General features: G+C 39.1%; 1 protein-coding gene across 1 annotated transcript in view; it reads right to left on the bottom strand.

The window, feature by feature from the left end:
* The window catches only part of LOC126163138 (L-xylulose reductase-like), a 47,918-nt gene that overhangs the window by 10,359 nt on the left and 25,057 nt on the right, over positions 1-12,502 (bottom strand). Inside the window, exon 2 of the mRNA XM_049920063.1 lies at positions 2,969-3,218. Within this exon, the coding sequence (XP_049776020.1) occupies positions 2,969-3,218 (250 nt within the window). The remainder of the gene's footprint in view (positions 1-2,968; positions 3,219-12,502) is intronic.

Below are 12,502 nucleotides of genomic sequence, written 5' to 3'. Positions count from 1 at the left end.
CTTCAATATCTACTTGCACCACATAAAGTGAAGACAAAAAGGCACAATAAACATATAAAAATAAACATTTTAAGTGGGTAATATGTCCTAACTTCAGCAATATTACAATTTGTGTAATGGACTGTCTTTGTACACCACCTAGTTACAGTTGAAAAGGGCTATGGGTTGCTTTCTATTCTCTAGTTATATTGCAGATATCATACTTCACAGTATTCGAAAGCAATCTGTTTTGCTTGAATTAAAAGCAAATATTAAGTACAGTGATGCTACATAGTAGCATCTATAGGAACTGGTAGATACCTAGAAAATTGAATATTGTGCAACACGGTAAAATTAATAATTTGTACTAAATTTTCAATCACATTAAAAATATTCCTTTTCTGTAACTTAAATTTTTGTGGCATTTTCATGTTCTATTCAGTCAGTTTACTTATTAACTGTGTTTTGCCTTCCCAAAACATGGCCTTTCCAGCAACAATGAGCTGATGGACTTCATTATTGCTCACAGATACACTCATAATATAATCGCCGAGCACAATTTGCAATATCAGGACATAACAATCACAGGTTGTAGGTACCTAACGCATGTAGTGATATATCTACATGATTATGCAGACAAAGAGCTTTTTGCAGGACACTGTGTCAGTGGTAAGCAGACTGATGACAGGGTATGAGAACATAAAAAACCACATGAAGCAGTATACCCTATATGCTAACAAGGAACCATCTAGGCGGATGGTGGAGATATCCTCATGTCTGAGATCTTTATACAGTATAAAATGGGGCCTGTCATATGTCTGCTACTGCCTCTCATCAGTGAACAACTCAGGTGTCAACTTTCCTATTAAGAGCATTGGTGTCTTGATCTACAGCAGTCTTAAGCAAGACAATGCATCAACACTTCACTCTTGAATTGTGTCAGAATGGTTTGAGTGGTACACCACACACATGGAGTGTTCGTGTGGGCTTCCTGGGCACCTGACCTTAATCCTACTAATGGTAACTGGAATGACGCTGGCTGAGATAGGCAAAATTTGTACTCAGCTTCTCGAGTTGTGGGCGGCAGTTGAGCAGTCGTGGATCAGGCTGGCTCCACAACAGTTTCATTGCCTCATGGAGTCCATACAACACCACCTGACCATGGTAACCAGGGAAATTTGGATTGCCACCCTCTACTAGGTACATGTGTCTAATTTCATTGCTAATGAGTCAAAATTATAATCCAAGTAACAAAATTAATATGTGGTAGGCACTTTTTGAGAGTTCTGAAGTACAGTCACTTAAACTTCAAACCACACAGAAAATTTAAAGACAATTAAATCTGAAACTCGGAGCATAATAACACCACTCACATTTACACTAGTACATACAAATCAAATAATGACTTTTCTGGAAACTAGAAATCTACTCTGTAGGAATCAGCATGGTATTTGAAAAAGACGATCATGTGAAACCCAGCTCGCGCTATTCGTCCACGAGACTCAGAGGGCCATAGACACGGGTTCCCAGGTAGATGTAATGTTTCTTGACTTCTGCAAGGCGTTCGATACAGTTCCCCACAGTCGTTTAATGCACAAAGTAAGAGCATATGGACTATCAGGCCAATTGTGTGACTGGATTGAAGAGTTCCTGGATGACAGAATGCAGCATGTCATTCTCAATGGAGAGAAGTCTTCTGAAGTAAGAGTGATTTCAGGTGTGCCGCAGGGGAGTGTCATAGTACTGTTGCTATTCACAATATATATAAATGACCTTGTAGATGACATCGGAAGTTCACTGAGGCTTTTTGCGCATGATGCTGTGGTATATCGAGAGGTTGTAACAATGGAAAATTGTTCTGAAATACAGGAGGATCTGCAGCGAATTGGCGCATGGTGCAGGGAATGGCAACTGAATCTCAATGTAGACAAGTGTAATGTGCTGCAAATACATAAAAAGAAAGATCCCATATCAGTTAGCTACAATATAGCAGGTCAGCAACTGGAAGCAGTTAATTCCATAAATTATCTGGGAGTACGCATTAGGAGTGATTTAAAATGGAATGATCATATAAAGTTGATCGTCGGTAAAGCAGATGCCAGACTGAGATTCATTGGAAAAATCCTAAGGAAATGCAATCCGAAAACAAAGGAAGTCGGTTGCAGTATGCTTGTTCGCCCACTGCTTAAATACTGCTCAGCAGTGTGGGATCTGTACCAGAAAGGGTTGATGGAAGAGAGAGAGAAGATCCAATGGAGAGCAGCACACTTGGTTACAGGATCATTTAGTAATCACGAAAGCGTTACGGAGATGATAGATAAACTCCAGTGGAAGACTCTGCAGGAGAGGCACTCAGCAGCTCGGTACGGGCTTTTTTTGAAGTTTCGAGAACATACCTTCACTGAGGAGTCAAGCAGTATATTGCTCCCTCCTACGTATATCTCGCGAAGAGACCATAAGGATAAAATCAGAGAGATTAGAGCCCACACAGAAGCATACCGACAATCCTTCTTTCCACGAACAATACGAGACTGGAATAGAAGGGAGAACCAATAGAGGTACTCAAGGTACCCTCCGCCACACACCGTCAGGTGGCTTGCGGAGTATGGATGTGGATGTAGATGTAGATGTAGATACACTAGTATGTACAAATCAAATAATTGAAAATCCAGGATGGAATGTAACAATATTGTACCAGTATGTACAGCGAAAAAAGAAAGGAAAGTTCATAGAACAGTTCTTAGTAAGCATAGGAAACAATATCATCTTATTATGAACTACTAAATTTCTTACATTTTTGTAACTGAACAACTAAAGTTAGAAAGAACTACATACTCTGATCAGTGTTCTGTGCTAGTGAGTGTTACTTGATATACAATTTTCTTTAAATGGAACTCTGACTAAATCAACACATTTTTGATGGAAAGCATAAGGGATTAACATTAACAGTTGCAATTAATACATGAAAAATGTCAAATCATGAAATTACTTATCAAAATCTTCTGGTTTTGCCTTCAAGAATGGGTCCAGTAATGCAACAGCAGCATTATTTACTAAACAGTCAACTGGGCCAATCTTCTTCACCGCTTCCCGAGCCGTATCCCAGTCTGATAGATCAACACACACTGGAGTCACATTTACTTCTTGACACAAACTATCAAGATGCTTCTTTGTGCGAGACAAAGCAATAACGTCTGCACCATAACGGACTAAAGCTTTTACAAGTTCTCTTCCTATACCTGTAAGAATAAAAAATGACATGCTTCAAGTAATTGTTTACAAATGAGCTTGGTTTTGTAATTAAATGTCTACCTGAGTAGTGGAGTCTGTACTGATATGAAACTATGTGATTAGTACTCAAACATGGCCTCTTATCAAAGTGTGAAATGTATATCAATTGATTATTAGAGTCACTTGCCACTATAGGTACCTAAGGATTTCCTGAAAACATTTTGCCAGGAATGTATATGCTTGTTCAATTCAAGTCAAACTGATACAATTTAATGCACAAATGGATTTCACATTTCAAAACAAAAATTGAGAAAACATACACATGCATATACACTGAGGAGACAAAAGTCATGGGGCAGCGATAGGCACAGATGGTGGTAGAATCAAGTACACAAGGTATAAAATGGCAGTGCACTGTCAGCAGTGTTATTTGTACTCAGGTGAGTCATGTGAAATGGTTTCTGACATGATTAAGGCCACACAACGGGAATTAACAGTCTTTGAACACAGAATGATAGTTGGAGCTAGACACATGGGACATTCCAGTTCAGAAATCAGGGAATTCAATATTCCAGGATCCAAGTGTCAAGTGCATGCCAAGAATACCAAACTTTAGGCATTACCTCTCACAATGGACAATGCAGTGGCCAACCGTCTTCACTTAACGATCTGTGTTTGCGTAGAGCTGTCAGTGTTAACAGACAAACAACACCAAAATAACCAGAGGAATCAATGTGGGATATGTGATGAATGTAGTAACCGTTAGGACAGTTCAGCAAAATTTGACATTTATGGGCTATGACAACAGATGACTGATGCGAGTGCTTTTGTTAACAGCAAAACATCGCCTGCAGTGCCTCTCCTGGTCTCATGACCATGTCAGTTGGACCCAACAAGATGGAAAACCATGATCTACTCAGATGAGTCCTCACTTCAGTTGGTAAGAGCTGTTAGTAGGATTCAAGTGTGGCATAGACACCACAAAGCCTGGACCCACATTGTCAACAAGGTGCTGAACAAGGTGATGATGGCCCCATAATGGTGTGGGCTGTTTTTACACAGAATTGCCTGGGTCCTCTGGTCCAACTGAATTGATCTTTGACTGGAAATGGTTATGTTCAACTACTTGGAGAACATTTGCAGTTATTCATGGATTTCATGTTCCAAGACCGTGATAGAATTTTTATCGATGACAATGCGCCATGTCACCAGTGCACAACTGTTCGTGACTGGTTTGAAGAACAATCTGAACAGTTTGAGCAAATGATTTGGCTACCAATACTGCCAAACATGAATCCAGTCAAACATTTATGAGACATAATCGAGAGGTCAACCCGCGCATGAAATCCTGCACCGGCAATACTTTCGTTACTATGGATGGCTATAGGGGCAACATGACTTAATATTTTGGTACAGGACTTCCAGTGACTTGTTGAATCCATGCCATGTCAAGCTGCTGCACTATGCTAGGCAAAACGAGCTCCAACACAATATTAGGAAGTATCCCATGACTTTTGTCACCTCATTATATGTACATATTCTACAAAATGACTGAGAACACTGTTTGAAAATTAACTGAAAGGCAAATAATGAACAACAGACACAAAGAGAAAATGAACATGGCAGATGATAATATTGTAAGAATGTGCCTTCTGTGAAAGAGACCTAGTAGTCTCTGTCTTTTACTATGGTATTACATTCCACATGATGTTAAATGGTTGCTTACATGTGTATGAATGTGATTAATTCATCTCATAACATACAATTTTCAAATCATTTGATTTGATGTATAGGGGACAAGTCAACATTTACAAAAAGAAACTTCGTTTTAAAACAGATACAAAAGTTTACATTACTTTACATACAGTTCTGAGATACTGCTACACAAATACATACAGCAGTTTGCAGCACACGAAAAAAGAAACTGTATAATTGGCTTGTACAGATTGTGAAACTCTGCTCAATGACTTCTTCAATAGAATAGCACTTTTGCACAAGAAGAGTAAAGAGTAAGCTTTTCAGTGAACCAAGCTCCATATTAGATGTATTACTGCCCTTTATAGTACTGGAAGCTTTTAACCCTATATACTCTGGCGTTTGGGCATAGAGGATCAAATGTTGCAAGAGGAATTCAAAATTCTCTCTGTGGTGAGTGTTGTAGCTGTGGTTAAAATGGAAACAATTTATTGTATGCTAATTTTCACATAAAAATAACACCTCATATATGTAAAGGGAGGGAATAGACAGTATTTTTAGATTTTTACTAGTCCCCACCTTTTGTACTATAGTCAATTTTAGTGCTAATAGTTGTGATGTTATGAGAACTGTGTAATGTCTTTATTTATGAAGTAATGACTATTATTTGCCATTAGTGTGAAAAATTTTTACCTTATACTTGGTTAGAAGTAAAAGTGAGTGGTCTAAAGTAGGGTCTTTTGTCTAATTCTTTCATGTACTGTGGCAGAGGAGAACCACCACCAAGGGAACTGATAGCAGTGCATTTCCTTACTAACTGCCACATGGACCTGTTGAAGTCATGGACGACTTGGTGAGAAAATGTGTTAAAACTCATTAAAAGTGTGAATATGCTTGTGAAAAACACTTAACATTGAAAGAGAGAAATTTTCTGTCTGAAAATGAACTGCAAGGAGCAGTGCAATTTAACTCTTTGCAACCCATGATCATTTATTTTTTGAAGCCAGACAGGACTTGTATAAAGTGATATGTATCTTACAACGTAATCTTTGTTTATCCAAAATGGGTATCCCTTATGATGAAGATGCCCATTTTTATTAAAAATATAATTTGTGGATATTTTGTGCAAATGTACAGTACACTATATGTAAATATTTTCTACAGGGATTTTCATATGGTCAGTTTGAAAAACCTATGTACTGCAGTTTTTGATATCGAGATTTCTTATGTAATATTCTTTTGTGTGTAGAATGTTAAACCCATTTTCTGGGATCACTTGTGGTCATTGAATTGCCCAGTTAGCTATTTTCAATATCTGTCCAGTCAGTACAATGAGGGGGTAGTGTGAAGAAGCATCTGGGATCATCTACGTCTACATCTATTTGATTACTCTGCTATTCACAATAAAGAACCCGGCAGAGGTTTCAATGAATCACCTTCAAGCTGTCTCTACCGTCCCACTCTCAAATGGTGCATGGGAAAAACAAGCACATACATTTTTCTGTGCAAGCCCTGATTTCTCTAATTTTATAGTGATGATAATTTCTCCCTATGTAGGTGGATGCCAAAAGAATGTTCTCACAATCGGAGGAGGAGAAAACTGGTGACTGAAATTTCATGAGAAGATCCCGTCACAATGAAAAACGCCTTTGTTTTAATGACTGGCACTCCAATTCACATATAATATCTGAGGCACTATCTCCCTTATTTCGCGATGATACAAAATGAACTGCCCTTCTTTGAACTTTTTCGATGTCATCCGTCAGTCCCTCTTGATGCATATCTTACACAACACAACAATACTCCAGAATAGGAAGGACAAGTGCGGTGTACGGAGTCTCTTTAGTATACCTGTTGCACCTTCTAAGTGTTCTGCCAATGAATCATCATCTTTGATTTGCTCTACCCACAACATTATCTATGTGATCTTTCCAATTCAGGTTATTTGTAATCGTAATCCCTAAGTATTTAGTTGAATTTACAGCCTTCAGATTTATGTGACTTACCACATAATCAAAATTTAACAGATTTCTTTTAGTGCTCATGTGAATAACTTCACACTTTTCTTTATTCAGGGTCAATAGCCACTTTCCACACCATACAGATACCTTATCTAAATCATTTTGCAATTCATTTTGGTCATCTGAAACTTTACAAGACGGTAAATGACAGTGTCATCTGCAAACAATCTAAGAGAGCTACTCTGATTGGCTCTTATGTCATTAATTTAAATCAGGAACAATAGAGGGCGTACAACACTTTCTTTGGGAATGCAGGATGTTGCTTCTGTTTTACTCGCAGACTTTCCGCCTATTAATACAACTGCGACCATTCTGCAGGAAATCACAAATCCAGTTGCACAACTGAGGTGATATTCAATAGGCATGCAGTTTGATTAGAAGATGCTTTTCATGAACGGTGTCAAAAGCCTTTTGGAAATCTAAAAATATGGAATCAATTTGACAGCCCCTGTCGACAGCTCTCATTACTTAATGAGTATAAAGAGCTAGTTGTGATTCACAAGGACAATATTTTCTGAATCTATGCTGACTAAATGTTAATAAATCATATTCATCGAGGTAAATTATAATGTTCATACACAGTATATGATATAAAACCCTACTGCTAATTTACGTTACTGATATGGGCCTGTAACTCGGCGGATTACTCGTATTTCCCTTTGTGGGTATTGGTGTGACTTGAGCAATTTTCCAGTCTTTATGTATGGATCTTTCTATGAGTGAGCGGCTGTATATAATTGGTACATATGGAGCTATTGTATCAGCATACTCTTGAAAGGAACCTGACTGGTATACAATCTGGACTGGCGGCCTTGCCTTTCTTAAGTGATTTAAGCTGTTTTGCTACACCAAAGATATCTACTTCCTCGTTTCTCATATTGGCAGTTGTTCTTTATTGCAATATTTATTTCGTCTTCTTTGGTGAAGGAGTTTTGGAAAACAGTATTTAATAACTCTGCTTTAGTAGCACTGCCATCAGTGACTTCACTGTTGTTATCGCACAGTGAAGGTATTGACTGCGTCTTGCCACTGGTGTGCTTTATGTATGATCAGAATCTCTTTGGGTTTTCTGCCAGATTCTGAAACAGAGTTTCACTGATTATTAAATGCATCCTGCATTTAAGTACATGCTGTATTTTGAACTTCTGCAAAACTTTGCCAATCTTGGGGATTTTTCATTCTTTTAAATTTGGATTGCTTTTTTCATTGCTTCTGCAACAGCGATCTGACCCATTTTGTGTACCATGGGGGATCAGTACCATTACTTATTAGTTGATATGGTCTATATCTCTCAATTGCTGTCGATACTATCTCTTTGAAATCACTCCACATCTTTTCTACACTTACATGATCAGATGAGAAGGAGTGGAGACTGTCTCTTAAAAAGGCATTACGAGTATTTTCATCAGCTTTGCATTTTATTTTGATGGTTGTGAGTGTTATGGTATTCAGCCTAGTAGCAACTGCCTTGTGGTCGCTAATCCCTGTATCTGTCATGATACCCCCTATTTGTCCAGGACAATTTCTTGCTAAGAGGTCAAGTATGCTTTCACAACCATTTACTCTTTAAGTGGGCTCATGAACTAATTATTTAAAATAATTTTCTGAGAAAGCATTAAGTACAATTTTGGATGACATTTTGTGCCTGCCCCTGGCTTTAAACATATAATTTTTCCAGCATATTGATGGTAGTTTGATGTCTCCACTGATTATAATTGGTTGAATGGGCACCTATCTGAAATGAGACTCAAGTTTTGTTTAAATTGTTCAGTTACTATATCTTCTGAGTCAGGGGGGCAAGGGGGGGAGGGGTATCGGTAAAATGATGCAATTAATAGTTTAATCCAATTCTCAATTATAACCTGTACCTATACTATTTTGCAGGAATCATCTACTTCAATTTCACTACAAGGCAAACTACGTCTGACAGCAATAAATATTCCACTACCAATTGTATTTAATCTACCCTTTCTGAACACTGTTAGGTCATTTGAAAAAATTCAGCTGAACTTATTTCCAGCTTTAGCCAGCTTTCTGTACCTATAACTATTTGAGCTCCAGTGGTTTCTATTAGGGCTTGCAGCTCTTGTTCTTTCTGAACACAGCTACGACAATTTCCAACTACATTGCTACAACTACCTTACTGTGTTTTACCTGCCCCCAATTAATTGGAGCCCTTCCTGCAGTTTCCTGAGACCCTCTAACCTAAAAAACCACCCAATCCTATCCACACAGTCCCCACTACCCATGTAGCCATTTCCTGTGTGCAGTGGACTACTGTCCTATTAAGCGGAACCCGGAAACCCACCACCCGGCGGTGCAAGTCAAGGAATCTGCACCCTACATGGTCACAGAACTACCTCAACCTCTGATTCAGACCCTCCACTTGGCTCTGCACCAAAGGACCACAGTCGGTTCTATTGACGATGCTGCAGATGGTGAGCTCCACCTTAATCTCGCAAGCAAGACTGCCAGTATTTACCATTTCTGCTAGTAGCCTGAAACCAGAGAGAATCTCCTCCGATTCAAAGTAACACACATCATTGGTACTGACATGAGCCACCACCCGCAGTTGGCTGCACCCTGTACTCTTCATGGCATCTGGAAGCACCCTTTCCACATCCGGAATGACTCCTCCCAGTATGCACATGGAGTGCACACTAGCTTCCTTCCTCTCCTTGGCAGCTATGTTCTTAAAGGGCCCCATTATGTGCCTAACGTTGGAGTTCCCAACTACCAGCAAAGCCACCCTCTGTGAATGCCCAAGCCTTGCAGGCCAAGAAGCTTCCGCTGGAACAGGGTGGATGACTGCACCCGTCTTAGATACTTTGTCAGCAAAGACAATGCCTGAAACCTGTTCATCAAGTGGACCAGGAAGGCCCTACAATTGGCCCCTTGGAGAGTCTTTCGCTCCCTGCCAGACTTTGGAATGTTCTCCCACTCGACCACGGGCAGCACAGGCAGCAGCTGGTGAGGCCACAGCAGTGGACCGATAGGGGGACATGTGGGACGTGCTGACAACCCTAGCATCCACACGTCCAATCCCCCCACAGTGATGTCCCTTGGCAGCAGACTCAAGTTGTGTGATGGAAGCCAACACCACCTGGAGCTGTGAGCAGAGGGTCATCAACTCAGCTCGCATCTGTACACAGCAATCACAGTTCCCATCCATTACTGAAGTCGCTTGTCCAACCCCGGTAGCTGAATGGTCTGCGTCCCGGATTGTCAATCCTCTGCGCCCGGGTTCGATTCCCGGCTGGGTTGGGGAATTTTCTCCGCCCAGGGACTGGGTGTTGTGCTGTCCTCATCATCATCCTGTCATCCTCATCGACTGCAGGTTGCCGAAGTGGTGTCAAATTGAAAGACCGGCACCTGCTCAACAGCTTTCCCGACGGGGTGCCCTACCCATATGATTATATTAAAAATACTGAAGTCGCTCCTGTTTGAAGCTCATAAAAATATTTAACAAACAAATGGTGCGCTCAACTTATTAGCAGCAGGAACTCAAGGTGCTCTCTCACTGATGGTCTATCTGACACTGAGTCACACTAATAAAACAAACAAAAGCCTGTACGATATGAGAGCCGATACAAGAGTCAATAAAAATGGTGGTACTGTACACTACACTGTTATTAAAATAAAAGCTTGTGCCTAGTAAACACTCAAACAAGCAAGACATTACAAAAATAATCTAGTAACTACACAGGTGACTGAAAATACGTCACTCCTGTTTGAAGCACGTAAAAACATATAACAAACGAATGGTGTATTTGACTTGTTAGCAGCAGGAACTCAAGATGCTCTCTCACTGACAGACTAATTCTTTACTTAACTCTCTTGTTTTGCCATATGCCTCCTTAAATTCATTTTATTTTCATTTTTGCCTAATTAATGTTAACATGCATGAGTGTAATCTGCATTTCCATAAAAGAGAAAGGTTGGCCCTCAGTCTTTAAGGAATATAGCACCAGATCTAATTTTGTGCTTAGTTTTGTGTATGTAATTAATTTACTAATTAGTTAATAGCTCTTGCTAAAGATCATTATAGGGTGAAATCAGTAACTGTTTTGTGACTTAGATTCTATTGTTGACTTGCAAACAAATATAAATTCTGTACTAATTATAAACATTTGGAAGAAGAACTACTAGGATTCTTAAAGTACTTATTTGGCTCTATTAAAAAACATATTGGCAAAGCCAGCCCTTAATTAATTCCAGAATAATTACCAAGTTTGTCAAAAGTATTGTTTGTATAACTATATATGTTAATTTCATTACTTAAACAAACAGTACGTCCTAACCTTTGTGGTAGAAGGAACTTTTAAAAAGAAGGAATTTTTTGGTGTATTCAGTTAATTGGTCCACCGCTTGTGGTCTCGCAGTAGCGTTCTCACTTCCCAAGCACAGGGTCCTGTGTTTGATTCCCGGCAGGGTCAGGGATTTTCACCTTCCTCAAGATGACTGGGTGTTGTTGTGTCTCTTTGTGATCATCATTAATCCCCATTATGGTCAGAGGAAGGCAATGGAAAACCACCTCCACTAGGACCTTGCCTAGTACGGTGGTGCGGGTCTCCCGCATTGTTCCCCTACGCTCTGTGAAGGAGTATGGGACTTCATCATCAGTAGTTAATTGAATGAGTTATGTTTTAATTGTAATTTCTGTAACTTAAACATCAAACAATGTATAGTCTCAGTGCTTATTTCTGTGAGAATATACAAAGGACCAATTTTTGGTCCCAAGACACACATACCATACTATTCTGCAAGAACGGTGTGGTTAGGTTTTTACTGCTCATAGATGTTCAACAGCAAACAATTGTAGCAGTATGCTGATGTTGCCTGCAACCTATTAATGAGGCTTATCAACATTTACCAATATTGAACTGGCCATGTAATTGTGTAATATTGGGAGGTTGTGAACAGTGAAAGTAAAGAACTGTGAAATGCAATTGTGCAACTGTTGGCTACATCATTTACAGTAGTCGATGTTTAACTTCCAAACCCCATTTTTTAGCTAGTATAACAACGCAGTATGTTGACACTGAGGACAGTCAATGAAGAAACAAAGCATGAGAACATTCACAATCTGAAAAAGGTTTACTATAACGCCATTTTCAAACATGCTTTTCAAAGTCTCTTGACTCTGACTTTGGCTCCTAATTCTGATTTAACAACTGACCGCACTGCTTTTGTCTTATTTCTGTGTTTGAGGATGAACGTATTATTTGCCATTTTTTTAGCAGCTGCAGCTTCCTTGAATACAGCTTTATAGCATTTAACATAAATAACAAGATCAGGATTTTTGTTTGATGTTAAGCCATTGCGGAGTTCTCTTTTTGGCATTAGAAATTTTTATTCCAGGTGTAATTCATTTAAGTTTACAATTTACTTCCTTTTGCTATGATTTAGGATGAAAAGATTCATTAAGTAATATAAAAACAGTTTTAGAATTAGTCATAGTTTATGGTCCTTGAACTGTAGTGGTCTAGATGCTAACTTACATTACACAGTTTACTGTGGAATAATTCCATATTACTTTTGATGAAATCCCTTGCTATGTATATTTCTGGAGGCTT

The sequence above is a fragment of the Schistocerca cancellata genome, chromosome 2 (genome assembly GCF_023864275.1).
Source record: "Schistocerca cancellata isolate TAMUIC-IGC-003103 chromosome 2, iqSchCanc2.1, whole genome shotgun sequence".
Classification (NCBI taxonomy): Eukaryota; Metazoa; Arthropoda; class Insecta; order Orthoptera; family Acrididae; genus Schistocerca; species Schistocerca cancellata.
Note: the sequence above shows the minus strand (reverse complement) of the source record. Positions and strands in the feature narration are given on the sequence as shown.